General features: G+C 31.1%; 1 protein-coding gene across 2 annotated transcripts in view; it reads right to left on the reverse strand.

Annotated features, from left to right (window-relative positions):
- Positions 1-390: 390 nt before the first annotated feature.
- LOC107174591 (probable disease resistance protein At4g27220) overlaps positions 391-19,189 on the reverse strand; it is a 102,128-nt gene continuing 83,329 nt past the window's right edge. Inside the window, exon 2 of one of the 2 annotated variants that reach the window (XM_052444232.1) lies at positions 391-2,759. In XM_052444232.1, the coding sequence (XP_052300192.1) occupies positions 484-2,759 (2,276 nt within the window). In that variant the 3' untranslated portion in view covers positions 391-483. The remainder of the gene's footprint in view (positions 2,760-19,189) is intronic. The other variant, XM_052444233.1, reaches the window with a different exon arrangement.

Below are 19,189 nucleotides of genomic sequence, written 5' to 3' on the forward strand. Positions count from 1 at the left end.
ATATTTTTTTAAAAAAGTACTATTTTAAAAGTCTCTAATGTTTCTCCTAATTTGCTCTATTAAAATTATCGTGTTAATACAAAATCAGGATAATCAAATAAACAAACATTAGTTAGCCCTAGTTATCAATAGAAGAAATGATATTAAATAAAATTGTCATTTTCAACAAACAATAATATATATATATATATATATATATATATATATATATGATAAAAAAGAATAATTATATTACTCTAACCGATATTTACGGGGAAAAAAATCTCACAGGATACATATTGTAGTGAAACCTTTGTTATTTGTGTATGAATATTTGGTGGCATCTATTAAGGAAAAAGCAAATCCAATCTTAAGACAAATAAATAATTATTTAAAGGTAACATTTAGAAATTCACGAGTTTATTTTATTTTATTTTTATCAAATGGTGTGTATTAATTACAAATGAGAAGAACTTGGAAAAACCATATATTTAAATATATATTCTAGCGCTCCATAAACTGACAGTAAGGATTGAGGACATCTTTAGCATTGGCTTGATCCCACTCCAATGATTCCCATAATTCTTTCTTTATCCTGATAACTTCAAGCGCATGGGGTGGAGATGGTTGCCCATTATCAAGCAGAGGAAGCGAAAGAGAAAGCCGCTTCAATTTGGGGCAGCGGCGTACTTCAATTTCTTGGAGAGAATTACAAACCAATACCCCATTATTGCTGCAGAAGCTCTTAAATTCTGGCAAGTAATAAAAACCCAACTTCTTCAATCTAGGAAGTGTAACAGTATTAATGATGGTATTTGTTGCTAATTCTTTCTCAGTTTCTTCATCCTCCACCGCTACTATCTCCTCGATTGAATCGCAATTATAGACTTTGAGAACTTCCAAGTTTTGAAGGGCAGGCAATAACCGAAGTGAGAACAAATTCTTTAAATTACGACAATTGGCAAACCGAAGAACTTTAAGATCATGTGAAAACTTGCCAATGTTAACTAATCCTTGTTCCCTTGGAAAAACATCATTGAAGCTTGTGACTTCGTCGACCGCAAACATTTGTAAACGTTGAACATCTTTTGGGAGCACAATGGTTTCTTCTCTTTCACATATTTTGCAACCGTATAAGAATACTGATTTATCTACTTCGAGATGAGTAGGCAGATATCCCCCCATGCCATGTGCCGACAGCGCAAGACCATAATTGTTCGATCCTCGACCATCTGTAGACTTAACATATATGTTGAAATCTTTGAGTTTAGAAAAACAGCCTTCAAAATAGTCCAATCCATCGCTCAGACTAGCTGCCTCTTCCACTGTTTCTCGTAAAGCTTCCCTCCCAAAAGATAATTTCATTTTGTAGAGATTACGTAGTCTAGGTAATATGCCAGCCGGGAACTTCTTCAGCCGCCATGAATAGAGATAAAGATGAGTAAGGTTTTCCAACATTTCCATACCCTCAGGGACTTCTTCTATCCTTGTTGCTTCGAGGTTCAAATACTGAAGAGCCAACAGCTTTGCCAAAGAAGGAACTCGCTTTAATCTTCCACACCATCGAAGCAACAACGATCTTAGATTCGTCAAGTCAGAGACGGAACTTGGCAAGACTTCAATGCTGGTGTGAGAAAGATTCAGAAGCTTCAACCCATGCATGTGCACAAAGAAACATTCAGGAATCCTCTGTAAATGTACATTGCGTTGTAGCAACAAAGTTGAAAGGATTTCACAATGTGGGGACATATTTGAAGGGATTTCCTCGATGTGATTCTCCATCAGTGAAACTCTCTCGAGATTCTCTTCCCCTTCTTGTTCACGTGGAAATTCTAGCAAACGCAGGCCAGCTTTCACCATGAATAAAGGACTCTCGCTTGTAATGCGTAACGCCATGTCTCTTGTAAGATCATGCATCTTCACACAACTACCATCTTCGACGCTTTCCAATAAGCAGCAATTTACAAGCCTTTTCAGTATAGTATGCCCTCTATCATATTTTGCTTGGACATCCTTCACTTCTTCGATAAACCCTTCTGCAATCCAGTGATCTATCAGCTCATCCTTTGGGATGGCAAAGTCTTCAGGATACAGTGCACAATACAAGAAGCACTGTTGGAGCTTTTCATCTTTCAAGCGATGGTAACTGAATTCTAATCGCCCAAACACTTTAGTATCTACGTCATTCAAACTTCTCAGCCGTCCACGCAATTCATTGAGCGCATTTTGCCATTCATAAATTTCTTCTTCGCCGCTCATGGAAGCAGCTACAGTTACAATTGCCAGCGGTAAACAACCACATTCCTCAACAACTTCGTTTATGATTTCTTTATTCAAAGCTGGAACTTGCAAAATGCTGCTGCCAACTCCGTCTATGAACAAATTAAATGCCTCCTGTTTAGAAAGCAATTCAACTGCGACTTGTTTACACTTCATAGAACGACAGACCCTATGTGAACGTGTAGTTATCACCAATTTGCATCTGTTCTCTTCACTAGGCTCAGGGATTCCTACTTCCTCGAGAGGAAATGCTTCCCACATATCATCTAGTATCAACACAAACTTCTCTTTAGCTTTCAACATTCCTAGCAACCTCCCTGCACGTCTTACTTTATCTTCATTTTCTGAAAGACTTTGTTTCAATGCAGTTGCAATCTCAGTTTGCAGTTTAAAAAGATCAAGCGGTTGAGACACGGTGACCCAAATCACATCATTGAACTTATTGGGCTTTTCCTGGAGTTTGTTGTTGATATGACTCATAATAGTGGTTTTACCAATACCTCCCATACCCCAAACTCCTATCTTTGACACCTTATCAGCCATGAGATCCTCCCAAATTTCCTCCACAATCTTCCCTGTCCTTTCCCCCACTAAATTGCTTGTTGTTGACAACGTCATTCCGCTGGTTGAAGGGGCATCACTCACATAACTAGTAAAAGCACAACCCTTTTGAATATACTCTTTCACTTCTTCAATCTTCTTCTCAATATCTTTTCCAAGACACGCACGTGAGAAGCAATTTCCTTTCTCCACCTCCTGTTTGAAACTCTCTGCTTTCGTATTGATCCTTTGTACGTTTTTCAGCCAATCACTGACTTCATTACTTGGTTTTTTTCCTTGCTCACGCTCCGCCCTCGACAATGTCCCTTCGATATCTTTTTTCTTGTTTTCTAACTCCCGTAATACTCTGTCAAGTTCTTCCATATTTTCATCGAGCTTTCTGTAATACTCAAAATATTCGCATATAGGAGAACATACACACTTGAATATTTCACTGATTGGTCCGATAAGATCCATTGGCTGGTCCTAGAAGATATTTAGTACAACATTAGTATAAGGTTTCTTCCAAATGCAATTTTCGTTCAAAATTGCGTCAAATATTTACATTAAATATTATAATTACCAATAACAAAGATAAATAATTTCATCTGACATATTTATCAACTTAAATTTTTTTCACTTATGTGGAACATATATGCTTACATGAGATTTATAAAATATGTAGAGCAAAATCCGTCAAAGATATGATCTGAACACATATTTTGAGTTACGGATCCCATGCAATCCAGTAAGAATTTGGTAATAATTAATAATAATTTTCGCCTAGAAATTTCAACTTACATAGATCAATTAATGAATGAAAATATGTGTCTCAATTTGACATGGCCAAACAACTAATAGCATGCAAGAAAAAATAAATCAATAGTGCAATATAATCTAAAAGAAAGTATAACTTACCTGAATAAACCGGCTTGCTGTAGCTTCTTCAAATGTTTGTCAAGGGGAAGAAAGCACCAAGGCTGAATCCAAGAGAATATAACCTTCTGCGGAATGACAATACTCTTCGTCATTTGTTGAGTGAAAAAAAATATATATAGAGAGAACAAAGAAGGGTCAAAATGAGTGCAAGCTATTTATGCAACAATGGAAACAGAGAATGTAATCAATAATAGATGCATTTTATCACATTACAATCATATATGCATATGATAACGGACAAAGAAAGCGAGCAATCCCACCAAAATTTATTCTCAAAAGCAACGAAAAAAATACACGTGTAATATTGAGAATCGAAGAGAAACAATCTCAACAAATTATTCCAAAAGCAACTGGTAAATTTAAAAAGATAATAAAAAGAGAGATTTGGAAGAAAAATACCTGCAGTTGAGTTGAGAGAATAGAGAATAGTTGGAGCCTAAAGGTAAGTTAGAGACATAAATAAAAGAGTTAAATGAACATTAGCGTTAAAATGATTGAATAAGATAAACTAAAAAAATGTGAAAAAGCGACATTACCCACCCCTCTTAACTTATGTGACAGCCTTATCAAAAACAAATTTATGTGACCACAATTTTCAATTTTTTAAAATTATTTTGTACAGTTATGGTTTTCCGTTTTGAAAATAATTGAGTTTGATGAACCAAACCGAACCGAACTGAAGCTGCGGTAGAAGACTATTTGTTGTACTGGGCATTAATTAACTTTCGTACTTATTAACTTTCAACTTGATATTATGTTAGTCAATTTTTTTTTTCATAATTTATAATTTATTATTAAATAAATTTAATTTGAACTTAATTTCAAATATAAGAGAGATTTCGTTTAATTTTTTGAAACAATAAGAGCAGTCCTCATTTTTCCTTTTTAACGAGTGTCTTTTGTGAACGTAGGGTCTTTTGAAAAATTGAAATTGTAATCCGTAATTTGAGATAAGCAATGAAAGTTTGAACAAATATATATATATATATATATATATAAAACAGAGAATGATTGCAATTTTTTTAGATTGTGGCCCCAATTTGAAATAGAAATATTGTCTAATTGCTTTTCGGATTTGAAAAGTGCAGGCAGCGAACGGCTACTTGTCTTCAATAATTCATAAGACGAAAGGGATGATTAATCTCTTAGCCGGCCTGCCAATGAGAGGAAAGTCATCTTGCAAAAAATTAAATTATTGAATTCCTCTAATTGGAATTGGAGCCATATATGGTTTATAAAATAGCCTTGATTCCCTTACATATATATAAAAAACAACAAACACAGACAAAAATTAATGCTAATTTATACATTAGTTGCGTCTTAATTTGACATTTGGTAATGACAGGCAATGAATTAATTTGACATTCGGTAATGACAGGCAATGACCAACTTGTCTTCAATAATTAACAAGATGAAAGGGAATCCAAACGCACGACGAACCATATGTTTTACTCTTGGGTGATGTTTGGTTGAGAGGAGAGAATGGGGAAGAGGAAAGTAATTTAAATTCTACTTTTATTTTTATTGTTTACTTCCATAACTAAGAATTTAATTTTTATTAAAATTTAATATCCCTTATAATGAAGAATTTGAATTCCAAACCGAGTGAAGAATTCAAATTCTTTTTATATTGAAAGCCCAAACTTCCAAAATTGCCCTGCAACATTTTTACTTGTTTAATGCTATTAATAATTATTATTTATAATTTTATTTTATCAATTTAATATTATAAATAATTTTATATTAATTATATTTAATGAATGATTTAAGAAATTTAATAAAATAAATAAACTTATTTATTTATTTAATATGAAAATATATAAATATAAATTAACTATCGTCGGAACTCCACCGGATCGTCGCCAGAGCTCTGTCGGAACTCGCCGGACCCTTAGACATCGTCGTAAGCCGTTGAAATTTCACTGGAAAGTCAAAGGCCACCGTTGACTTATGTTGATCGCTACTGTTGACCGGCTTTTATTTATATTAAATTATATTTAATATTAAATTATATTAAATAGTTTAGTATATTAAATTATTTTATATTTTATATTAAATATAAATCATGAATTGTTTTAGAACTTTTTGAAATTAAAAAATTTTGGTATTATTATTAAATTATATTTTATTACTAATATAAATAATTTAGTATTTAAGGAAAATGATAAATTTGTCCAAGGAAAAAAACTGGAATTCTTTTCCCTATCAAATTTTATGTCAAACCAAACAATGAAATTTAATTTCACTATTTTCTTCCACTCCTTTCCCCTCCATTCCACTCTTTTCCTCTCCTCCCCTTTCTTAAAACCAAACACCACCTTAGGGCTTAGCTGGCCTCCTACATCCGCAGTATTAACTTATGTGAATGACCGACTTTTTCTCTGCAGTTAAATTTCCAAGTGACCACTAGTCCACTACTAACTTATAAAAAATCTGAAGAATTATGAGTTTTTTTTTTCATGAGATCTTTTTTTATTTTTAAGTTTCTGGGGCTGCTCATGATATTATTATGTTTTAAGCTGAAGCTTCTTCGAATGAAAAATTGTGGACAACACAACCGAATAGGTACTTTGATCGGGTTGACTCGAATCTGACCCGAACCCGATTTTGCCCACCCGTAGTTTTAATGCTTTCAAATTAGATACCTCACTGTTTATCCAACATACAACAGGTGATATTGTGGTGGTGCTCATTTATGTAGATGATATATTGGTTACTGGCTCAAACAATAAGCTTGTAGAGAAAATTATCAATCGTTTGGGGTCTGAATTTGCTTTAAAAAATTTAGGAGATTTTAATTATTTCATTGGTCTTGAAGTAACACCATCAGCTGCAGGGATACATCTCTCTTTGATCAAATATATAGGTGATCTACTCAAGAAAGCTCAGATGATTAATGACAAAAGGTGTCAAACTCCTATGAGTTCAAGTAAGAAGCTAGTTAAAGACAAATGGGCTTCCTGTGAAAATCCCTCACTGTACAAAAGTTTGGTTGATTCTTTACAGTATCTTACATTAACAAGGCCTGAAATCGCATTTACAGTAAATGAACTTAGTCAATTCCTTGCTACTCCAACATTATTCCTTGCTGCTCCAACACCCCTCCAATGGGACTAAGTTTTACCTCAAGCACAATTCACTTATAATAATGTGCTCTATCAATTAAGTGGGAAGTTATCTTTTGAGATTATCTACATTAGACCTCTTTTAAATACCTTAGATTTGGTTCCTTTGCCTAAACTACCTGGAATAAACATCATTACTGATCATATAGTAGACAAAGGAATCAATGTTCATGAGGAAGTCAAGAAGAAATTAGAAGAATCCACTACTAAGTACAAGGCAGATATAGATAAGCATAGGCACTTCAAATCCTTTGTTGTAGGAGATCAAGTGATGGTTAATCTATGAAAGGACATATTTCCTTTTGGGGAATACAACAAGCTCAAACAAAAGAAGATTAGACCATTTCACATTCTTCCGAAAATCAATGACAATGCTTATTTTGTGGACCTCCTGGTCAACTACAATGTTTCCAAAACTTTCAACATTCAAGACTTTTTCAAGTGTCATGATCCTTCACCATTGTCATATGATTGAATTAACTGAGAACAAGTCCTTCTAAAGAGAGGAGACTAATGTAGGACCACCATAGTCATAATAGGAGTATAAATTTAATTTCCATTTTTTTATTTTGATTAGGATTTATTTTCTTATTTAAGGTATATTTTTTTCTTATAAGGAACCATAATTTTATTAGGAATAAGATAATCCTATTTAGTATAAATAGACTTGTTATGCCTGCTTCTCGAGACAATCTTTTCATTAATAATATTAAGTGTTTCTCAATTGAGATATTTTATCTATTGTGAGAGTCATTCTTCTTGAGTTTTCATGGATGTACACTAAAAAAATTCTAGTATTTCTTCAGCATTGTGTCACTTCGACATAATGAATAATCCATAATTTTCATCTTCTACTTTGGTGCTCAACTGAGATTTATTTTGGAGCCAGCTTTGGACCTTTGGCAATTGGCTTTGCTACTTATCCTACAAACATATGGTAGAACAAGCTGCAAAACATTACTAAACTGTGATCCAAACATAAATAGATATCTTTAGCCTAAGTAGAGAAGAAGAAGGTTGCTTAGGTGTTATTTTTTGTCTTAACAACTTGAGAATATCAGAATTAAAAAACCAGTCAAAGGACACCAAAATTGACTGATTATAAGCAAAATTTATCATTGTCCCATTTAGTTGGGTTTATGTAGAATAGCTTAAGAGCAGTAGAATTGGTTGATTATGCTGAAAACGGCCCCAACAACAACATCATGTTTTTTCTCTTAACCTTTTTATATAATTTCAAATTATTCTTTAGAATATGAAAACCAATACTTTATCAAATTGTAGATGCATCATTGCCTTAGAAATAAATTGGACATATAATATATATTCAAAAGTATAGTCCTTTTATGGTGCAAATGCCTTCATTTTTTCCAAGCGGACATGCTATTAAGCCATATGCCTTAATAGAGTTAATTTTTCATACTATCAAACTGCACGACTTTATAATGTGTTGAAAATTAACTCTATTAAGTCACACTGCTTAACAATGTATCTGCAATAAAAAAATGAGGGCGCCTGCACTTGAGAATGATTATACAGAAGTGTAAGGGTGCGGATATTTCTACCCCACTTTTTTATAAACCCACTACACCTCTTAAAGTAATTACAATAAATTCACATTATTTTGTAAAATTACAAATTAATAATAAGTTTGAACAATTAATTAACTAAATCATTATTATAATTTTTTCTAGTCTTTTAACAATTTTTAACTATTTAAGGTTGCTTTAAGATAAATTTGGTTTCATTATTCTGCCCTTATAAAATAACCAATTACCTTAAGCAACATATATTGTCGTAACTAATTGTTTAGGCATTTATTTTTTTTAATATAAAATTTAATAATTTTCAATACTCCACATGTCCTAATTATATCTTATTAGTTTAGTAAAATATTAATAACCACACTAGTAAAGTACTACTATACATCATTAAAATATAAAAAAATTTGGTGTAAAAAATTATTAGAGTTAAATTAAAATTTTAGATGTTTTGGTACTTTTACCTTATCAGGTTAAAGTAATTATATTAATTTATGTCAAAGTAATCTTATTGATTAAATGTAACCCAAAAAAAAAATAGTCCCATAAAAAAATAAATGAATGAATATGGATTTAATTGATTAAGTTTCTAGATTTCTTCTTAATTTGAATTTTTAAAAAATAATATGCATTGTTGTAATAATTTTCTATAAATGGGGTGGGTTTATAAAATTTATGGGTGAAAATATCACCATTCGAATATAAAAGAATTTATTTTGTTAGGAGAATAACAATGTCCTCCCTTTGGGTTTGGAGGAATATTAACAAACAAGTTATTACGTATATACGCAATAAAGGACCCATTATTTATTGTGTAATATATGTTGCTTCTAAACATGGATACCGCATACTCATACACCGAGCTGAAATTACCGAAGTATCATCATTAAAGACTTACCTATGGATTAAAATGTGTCCTTTTCCTATTGAGTAGTCAGTTCTCAATGAAAAATAAAATTAAAAAATATATATAATTACGTCTCACCCTTCAATCAAATAATAAAATAGATGGACAAGTTTATCATTTTTAAATTATCAGTTGCTCTTATAAGGGAGGGCCTAAGTTACAACGTAACTTAGCGCCAGCCGCTCTTATAATATTTTCCACCGCTAGAGAACAAAAATGATGACGTGGCTTGTAGTGCAGTAACGGTTCTCTCCATTTTATCTTGATGACTTCAAAAGTTGTACTGACAAAGACAAAAACAATTACCATTATCAAATAAATTACACACCTGAAATGGGAAAAAAATGCTAAAATAATTTATACAAATCTATCTATATATCTATATAAAGCTAGGACTTGAGAAGGTGATGTGGCATCACCATTTTGCTTCTTTGTATATTCTCTATTATCTAATAAATAGAGATTTTTTTTTAGATTTGGCTTTTCATCTTCTCATAATTAATTTGATTGTATTTAACTCATTTAATAAATAGTAACTTTATTAATATATATCATTCCTCATCTTTTTATATTTTCTATTATCTAAAATATCTAAAATATTGGTGGATATTCTTTGTAATTTTTTTCTCTTTCTATTTAAATTCAACAATATGTAATCATTTATTAATATTAATTATAAGTCTTTTGAAATATTTATTTATTTTATTATGCTAGCAATTAAACTTTAGTGGCATAAAATACATAAATTAATCTATCTATATATCTATCTATATATATATATAAAGTTGGGACTACAAGAGTTGATGTGCATCACCATTTCTCATCATTTCATATTCTCTATTATCTAATAAATTGGTTGAAATTAAAAAATAATTACATTACAAAATATTAAAATAGAAAATAATTATTATATTATAAATAATTACATGTCTTTTTCTCTTTCTATTTAAATTCAACAATATGTAACCATTCATAATAATTAATTATAAGTCTTGAAACATTCATTTATTTTATTATGCCAACAATTAAATTTTAGTGGCTTAAAATACATTAATTAATTAATATAGGAAGGAAGGTTCCTTCATCTTCCCTCAACAATGCCATTAGAGCCTAATTTTAATGTCATAATCTCATATTTAATTATTCAATCTTTTGTTTAGTGCCTTTTGGCTTCTTCAAACTCCATAAACATTAAATATTTAAGATTTGTGGCATCATTATTTCTCATCTTTTTTTATTCTCTATTATCTAATATATTGGTTGAGATTAAAAAATAATTACATTATAAAATATTAAAATATATATATATATATATATATATATAAAGTTGGGACTAGAGGAGGTGATGTGACCTCACTATTTCTCATCTTCTTATATTCTTTATTATCTAATAAATTGGTTGATATTAAAAAAATAATTACATTATAAAATATTAAAAATAAAATTAATTATTAGATTATAAAAGATTACATGTCTCTTCCTCTTTCTATTTAAATTTAATAATATGTAACCATTAATAATAATTAATTATAAATCTTGAAACATTTATTTATTTTATTATGCCAACAATTAAATTTTAGTGGCTTAAATATATCAATTAATTAATATAGGAAGGAATGTTCCTTCATCTTCCCTCAATAATGGCATTAGGGTCTAATTTTAATGCCATAATCTCATATTTAATTATGCAACCTTTTGTTTAGTACCTTTTGACTTCTTCAAACTCTATAAATATTAAGTGGTTAAGATTTGTGGCATTATTATTTCTCATCTTTTTATATTCTCTATTATCTAATATATTGGTTGAGATTAAAAAATAATTACATTACAAAATATTAAAAATATAAAATAATTAATAGATTACAAAAGATTACATGTCTCTTCCTCTTTCTATTTAAAATCAACAATATATAACCATTAATAATAAATTAATTATAAATTTTGAAACATTCATTTATTTTATTAAGCCAACAAATAAACTTTAGTGGTTTAAAATACATCAACTAATTAATATAGGAAGGAATGTTCCTTCTTCTTCCCTCACCAATGCCCTATGACCTAATTTTAATGTCATAATCCTATATTTAATTATGCAACCTTTTATTTAGTATCTTTTGGCTTCTTCAAGCTCTATAAATATTAAGCATTTAAGATTTGTTATGTTTGAGTTTTTTTTATTATTTAACCAACATTCTCTTTAGAAATGTTTTTTTGTTTTTATTTTTTGACTTATTTAAATTTTTAGTATTGTATGCTTCATGGAGTACTATTTTCTTCATGAGTTAAACAATGATAAAGATAGTTGGATAATAAAGGTTAGACTTTGTAAGATATGAGAGTCTGTTAATACTAAAAAAAATGGAGAGTTGATTAGTGTGAACATAATTTTTATTGATGAAAAGGTTGTGTACACTGAACTATACACATTAATATATATTTTTAATGTTAACAAAAAAATAATTAACTTTCATAAATAATATTAGTTTTATAAGACTGCGTCATCTTTAAAAAAAATAATTCATATTTTTATTAGTTTCATCAATTGCAAAATAATAAAAAATAATAATAATTTTTTTTAAAGCCGCACGAAGTGCGGTTTTATTTCCTAGTTGATAAAATAATGTCCAGTATTTTCATGTTTCTAATGTTTCTCCTATTTGCTCTGTTATAATTGTCTATGTTATCTAATGAAAATACAAGGTAAAGATGGCCAAATAGGCAACAATGGTTATCAAAAGAAATGTTATTAATTAAAAATGTTAAATTTTTTCGGAAAAACAAAATTATATTTCTCTAGATCTAGTGATATTTAGAATAGAAAAATCTCTAACAAAACATATGATGCGGTGAAACCTTTGATGTGTATAAATCAGCAACAATTACTAGGATAATAGAAGAAATCCAATATAAAAGAGAAAGCTAAACAACCATGAGCCATAAACAAGATAAATCAGTTTTATCTAAAGATAATATTTGGAGATCTCTGAGGCTTTGAGCAAATAAATTAATTACACATGAAAAGAAGTTAATCTACATACAAATCAACTTCAATAAGTCTCGTTGACACAATTGATAAAATTGATAATATACATCTGCTTTGGTCCTCAATGGAAGGATTTATTCTTGAACCAGCTTTGGCAGTTGGAATGGCCACTTATATTATCCTGCAAAGCAGAACAAGCTGCAAAACATTACTGGACCAAAACCATGCAGCAAAAACAATCAAATTGACATGGAAATTTAGTAGAGAAGGAGATATGGGCATTGAAAATAACCAGAGATGAGTTGCTGCATTATATATTGGGTACCATATATTCTAGCTCTGCTCGAACTTACAGTAAGGATTTAGGACGTCTTTGGCATTGGCTTGATCCCACTCTAATGATTCCCACAATTCTTTCCTTATCTTAATAACTTCAAGGGCGGGGGATGGAGATGGTTGCCCATTATCAAGCGGAGGAAGCCTAAGAGAGAGCCGCTTCAATTTGGGGCAGGAGGGGGTTATCTGAATTTCTTGGAGAGAATTACATATCAATACTGCATTATCACTGCAAACGCTCTTAAGTTCTGGCAAGAAACTAAGCCACAACTTCTTCAATCTTGGAAGTGTAATAGTGATTGCACTTATTCCTAATTCTTTCTGAGTTTCTTCATCATTGACTTCTACTATCTCCTCGTTTCTGTTACAGCTTTGGACTACGAGAAATTCCAAGTTTTGGAGGGCAGCCAATAGCTGAAGTGAAAACAGCTTCTGCAAATTAGGACAATAGGAAAACCAAAGAGCTTTAAGATGTGAAAACTTGGCAGCGTTAACTAGTCCTTGTTCCTTTGAGAAAACATCATTTAAGCTTGTAACATCTTCGATATCACGCATAATTAGTCCTTGAACATCTTTTGGGAGCACAATGGTAACACCTTCTCTTTCACAGATTTTGCACCCATAGAAGCACACTGATTTATTTGCTTCCCTTGTGCGAAGGAAGCTATAAAATCTAGTATTCGCGGCAGAACCATTGTAAACTGTCGACACCTGAAAATGAAAATGTTTTGACCTTTGACCATCTGAAGATTTAACATATGTGTTGAAATCATCGAGTTTAGAAAAATAGCCAACAAAAGTATCCAATCTATCACTCGATCTGGCTGCCTCTTGCACTGTTTCTCGTGAAGTTTCCGATCCCCAATTTAATCTTAAACTATAGAGATTACATAGTTTAGGTAATATACCAGCTGGAAACTTGATCAGCATCTTTGAATAAATGGTAAGATGGACAAGGTTTTCCAACATTTCCATACCTTCAGGGACTTCCTTTATAGCTGTGTATTCAAGGTCCAAACACTGAAGTGCCAACAGCTTCGCCAAAGAAGGAACACGCTCCAATCTTCTACAATATCGAAGCAACAACTATCTGAGATTCCGCAAGTCAGAGGCGGAATTTGGCAAGACTTCAATGTCGGTGTAAGAAAGATTAAAAATCTTCAACCCATGCATGTGTGCAAAGAAACATTCAGGAATCCTCTGTAAATTTCTTTTTCTTTGTAGGAACAAAGTTGAAAGAATTTCACAATGTGGGGACATATTTGAAGGGATTTCCGGCAAGTCATTTTTCACCAAGGAAACTTTCTCAAGATCCTGTCTCCATTCTTGTTCACCTGGAAATCTCTGTAGATGTACGCCAGCTTGCACCATGAACAAAGGACTGTCACTAGTAATGTGTAATGCCATGGCTCTTATAAGATCATGCATCTTCACACAGCGTCCTTTTTTAGTGCTCTCCAAGAAGCAGCAATATACAAGTCTGTTCAATATAGTATACCCTCTATCATATTTATCTTGGACATTTTTCACTTCCTCGATTAATCCTTCTGCAATCCAGTAACCTATCAGCTCATCCTTCGAGATTGGGAAGTCTTCAGGATACAATGCACAATATAAGAAGCAATGCTGGACCTTTTTATCCTTTAGGCGACGGTAACTGAATTCTAATTGCCCGAGCACATCAGCATTTATGCTATTGAAACTTCGTACAAGTCCACGCAATTCATTGAGTGCATTTCTCCATTCATGAATTTCATATACGCCTCTCATGCAACCAGCTACACTGACAATTGCGAGTGGTAAGCCAGCACATTCCTCAACAACAGAGTTTATGATTTCTTTACTCAAAGTTGGAACATGCAAAATGTTTCTTCCAACTTTGTCTAAGAACAAATTCAATGCCTCTTCTTCGCATCCCATAGAAGGACAGACCCCAACAGAACGTGTAGTTATCATCAATTTGCATCCGTTCTGTTTATTAGGCTCATGGATCCCTACTTCTTCAAGAGGAAATGCTTCCCACATATCATCTAGTATCAATACAAACTTCTTTTTAGCTTTCAACTTTCCTAATAACCTCCCTGCACGTCTTACTTTATCTTCATCTTCTGTAAGACTTAATTTCAAAGCCGTTGCAATTTCAGTTTGCAGTTTGATAAGATCAAGTGGTTGAGACATTGTGACCCAAATCACATCATTGAACTCATTGGTCTCTTCTTGTAGTCTGTTGTTGATATGTCTCATAATAGCTGTTTTGCCAATACCACCCATACCCCAAACTCCTATCTTTGTGACCTCATCAGTCATCACCCATCAAATCCTCCCAAATGTTTTTCACAATTTTCTTTGTGTTTTCGCCTACTAGTGTTGTTGTTGGCAATATCAATCCACTAGCTGGAGGTGCATCAATCACCAAACTAGTGAAAGAACAGCCCTTTTGATGATAATCTTTCATTTCTTGAATCTTTGCCTCAACATCTTTTCCCAAACGTGCACGTGAGAAATATTTTCTTTTCTTCACTTCCTGGTCAATACTCTGTGCTTCGCTATTGATCCTCTGTACATTTTGCAACCAATTTTTAACTTCAGTCCTTGGTTTTTTTCCTTGATCACCCTCTGCCTTTAGTGTTGCTTCTATATCTTCTTTCTGACTATTTAACTCTTGTAATACTCTTTCAAGATTTTTCATATTTTCATCGAGCTTTCTGTGATCCTGAACATATTTGCATACAGGAGGACATACACACTTGAATATTCATATAGATATTCATATAGCATTAGTATATAAGGTCTCTTCCAATGCACGATGATTAAAATTGCATCAAATATTGACATCAAATGTTAGAATTACTAATAATAAAGATATTATCATTCCATTTGACATATTTATCAATTTTTAAATTTTCACTTATGTGACAACATACTGAACCATTTTGGGTAGACCTAGTACAAGGCCCATTTTGGGCGTAGCTTGAATTTTTTTTTCTTTTATTATTTTTTTTAAAAATTTTAAAATTTCAATGCATTTTAGCTTATTTTTTCATTGCTATTAATCAAAACTCAAATCGAACCAATTGGTTCTTAAATTTCTAAACCAAAATAAACCAACCACTACAAAAGAAAAAACTCAAACCATACCAACCATTTTGGCTCATGCCGTGTATGTGCAACTTTGCCCAACCTTTGAAGAACAAGAGAAGAGGTTTGACATAAGAACAAATAATCAGTAATTAATTTTATTTCATATACCTTTCAGCAATAAACGTCAATTCTTTGATCTAATTGTTTTTAGGACTCTCAAAGGAAAGAAAAAAAGAAGAAAAAGAGCATGATAAATTTTATTCGCCAACATTTAATTTTCTTACATTAGTTTTCATGCATGTTTCTCATATCTTTTTTTTTCTTTCTGTGTCTTCTCTTATTTTCTTTCAAGGAACTAAAAATATATCTATTTTTATTTGAATCGGCTTAAATAAATACTAAGACTACATAAAAACTTGATAACTTAATAATGCTTTCATTTTCCATGCGCAGACGACATATATAAGAAACAACGAACACCTCAAAATATAAACTTAATTTATTAATTAAAAGCCATCCGCCTCCCGTAATCCGATAATAGACAGAGTTGGTAGATGACGATACATATTTTTCGACTAAAAATTTAAACACTAGATTGGTGGATCAATAAATGAAAACTTACATTTTAATTTAAGATGCCTGAAGAACTAATAGCACTTCACATCAAATAAACAAATAGTACAATACAATCCAAAAGAAATGATAACTTACCCAACTAAACTGGTTGCTGTCGCTTTTTCAAATATTTGTCAAGGGATAGAAAGCAATAAACCTAAAGGAAAAAAAATATAAACTTATTTGCTGAATGGCATTACTCTTTGTTATTTGTTGGGGGAAAAAAAATGGGGTCAAGAATCAGAAGGACTTAACCACATATGCAACAATGGAAGTAGAGAATGTAATCAATTATAGAGGCAGCAAAGGTACATCAAATGGTGTGGCAGCAGGATAATTAGATCAATAAAAGGAGAGAATCTATTTTGAAGTAATAAAGCAACAAAACGAGAGTATATTAAATTAATTCTTCATAGTGGCTGAAAAATTTATATATATTCCTCTTCTAATACCATGTCTTCATCTTTGTACAAAGGCATAAAATAAATATCCTCCGAGTTATTTTAAAGCTGAAAAGGGAATATTTGGATAATTAATTACATTCAACTTTCACAATTTGACAAGAAAATAAGTTACAGTTACTCTACGATTCAATTATAAATTTTACTAAAAGAGAATTTCTGATACCTTGAACAGCCATTGGGTTTATTTGAGTACATCACATAGAACTATATTAATTCATGCAACTCTATTAAATTGTAAAAAAAGTAAATTTTGGATTATCCCCTCATGAATTAATTATCTTCAAATCACACCCTTACTTTTAAAAACCTCAAGTTATCCCCATTTTTATTTAAAAGATATGGGAGGGTTGTGTTGATGATTTTTTTTTTTTTTTGTCTTCCTAATAAAAGTGAGGGTAAATTAAGGTTTTAAATAATAATTAAGATATTTTGAAGATAATTAATTTACGAGGGGAAAATCTGAAATTAACCCTTGAAAAATAATATGATACAAACAAAATCCAAGTTACCGAAGAGAAGAAATAGATTTAAAAAAGCCTTTGTTAAAATTTATAACCATTTCCCCAACAGCTCTATATATATATAATTTATTTCTGTTAATTTAAATTGGTTTCATTTACTTTAGTGATGAAAATAACTTTTACATACAAACCCTATAATTCAATTTAGTAAATGCCTAATTACGTCAAAAAAGAAAATTAAAAATAATTTTTTAGGGAAAAAAAAAACTCAGTTGCAACTCTTTACAAACACAAGTGGCTCAAAATGAAATGTTATCATAAGTAAAAGATTAAAAAAAATGAATGTAGGATATTATCTGAGCTAAAAGAAACCAATGGTGCAATATCATCTTGAAGACAAGATATCTTAATTACCTCAACCAATCGGCTGCTGCAGCTTGCTTCTTCAAATATTTGTTAAGATAGACAAAACCAATGTCAGAATGAATCATGATTGAAACCAAAAAAAAAAAAAAACAATACGTTATACTGGAGAATTTAGCCAAAGCCAACAATAGTTGATGAAGCAAGGAATCAAATGGGGGCTTGCAAGCATGATAATTAATCAAGGAAAAGGAAGGAATGTAGCTATATTGAAGTGTTAATTAAGCAAGATTATAAATATAATTAAAATGAATTGTGTTTAGTAATGGTCTTTAGATCTGAGGCATCACAGACGTCTTGTAAATAGACATTTCTTATATGTGACAATGATTGATTCCTAATCAAGGAAGAGATCAAAAATGACTTCTAGACGAATTTTCTTTTATAAAAAAAAATAATTATTATGGGTTTTAAGAAAGAATTACCTACCGCGTCGATTGATTCGATCCGCACAAGAAAAGATCAAAGTGACGCAAGATTTATTCTGATTTGATATATACCTTAACTTTCAGCACCGCTAACTTTCGATTGCACTTGCCGCGATGATTATAATTTCGCCGTCGATTGCCCAAAAGTGAAAGGCCATATTCATGTTCTAATCACCATAAGTTTTTAATTCCCACAAAAATTGCAATCCTCTAATTCTAATTTTACGTCTTAATTGCTGTCTCGAGATCAATTTTTTGCACAAATCAGTGAAACTCTAATCAGTTCTAAGAAATTTTTAGAATCTACGCTCACTGAAATGCTATTAGATTTACTCAACGGGCTGCAACGGTTGCTAGTCGCTGCATCAATTATCCAATAATTAATTTCAGCCGTTAGATTGAACAAGAAAGTATCCAACGACTTTGTTAAATAAGGACAAAAACTGTGGTCTGGAACTACCGTTGCAACATAGATGGATCCCGCGAACAAATAAATACCAATTTTCTTAACTTTCATTATGTGATTTCTTTTAATAAAAGAAGGTGGCAGAGGAGAAAATGGGAAAAGCATCTGGCGCAAATTGTTGATGAAGAAGATGATGAAAGATTTAAGAGCGAAAACCTTTATGATTTGGGTATTAACTAACTTTCTTCTTGCATTGACTATTAATTTCCTCTCTGACATTATGTCAGTCAATTTTTCTCTATAATTTATAATTTATTGTTAAATTAATTTAATCATTAAGGATATATAAATTATTTAACTTGATTTATATTTTTAAAATATTTAAATTTTATAACTAACACCAAAATTATAAGTAAAATGATAAAAAGACATATAAAGTTAATATCATTATAACTGTAGAAGTATTTGAACCTATTTTTAAAACATGAGAGACAATTTCGTTTAATTTTTTCTAAACAATAAGAACAGTCCTCATTTTTCTTTTTTAACGGATGTCTTTTGTGAACGTGTGGTCTTCTGTAAAATTGAAATTGTAATCCGTAATCTAAAAAACGCAATGAAAATTTTAAATATATATATATATATATATATATAAAACATAGAATTAATGCACTTTTTTCA

The sequence above is a fragment of the Citrus sinensis genome, chromosome 7 (assembly GCF_022201045.2).
Source record: "Citrus sinensis cultivar Valencia sweet orange chromosome 7, DVS_A1.0, whole genome shotgun sequence".
NCBI classification, from domain to species: domain Eukaryota; kingdom Viridiplantae; phylum Streptophyta; class Magnoliopsida; order Sapindales; family Rutaceae; genus Citrus; species Citrus sinensis.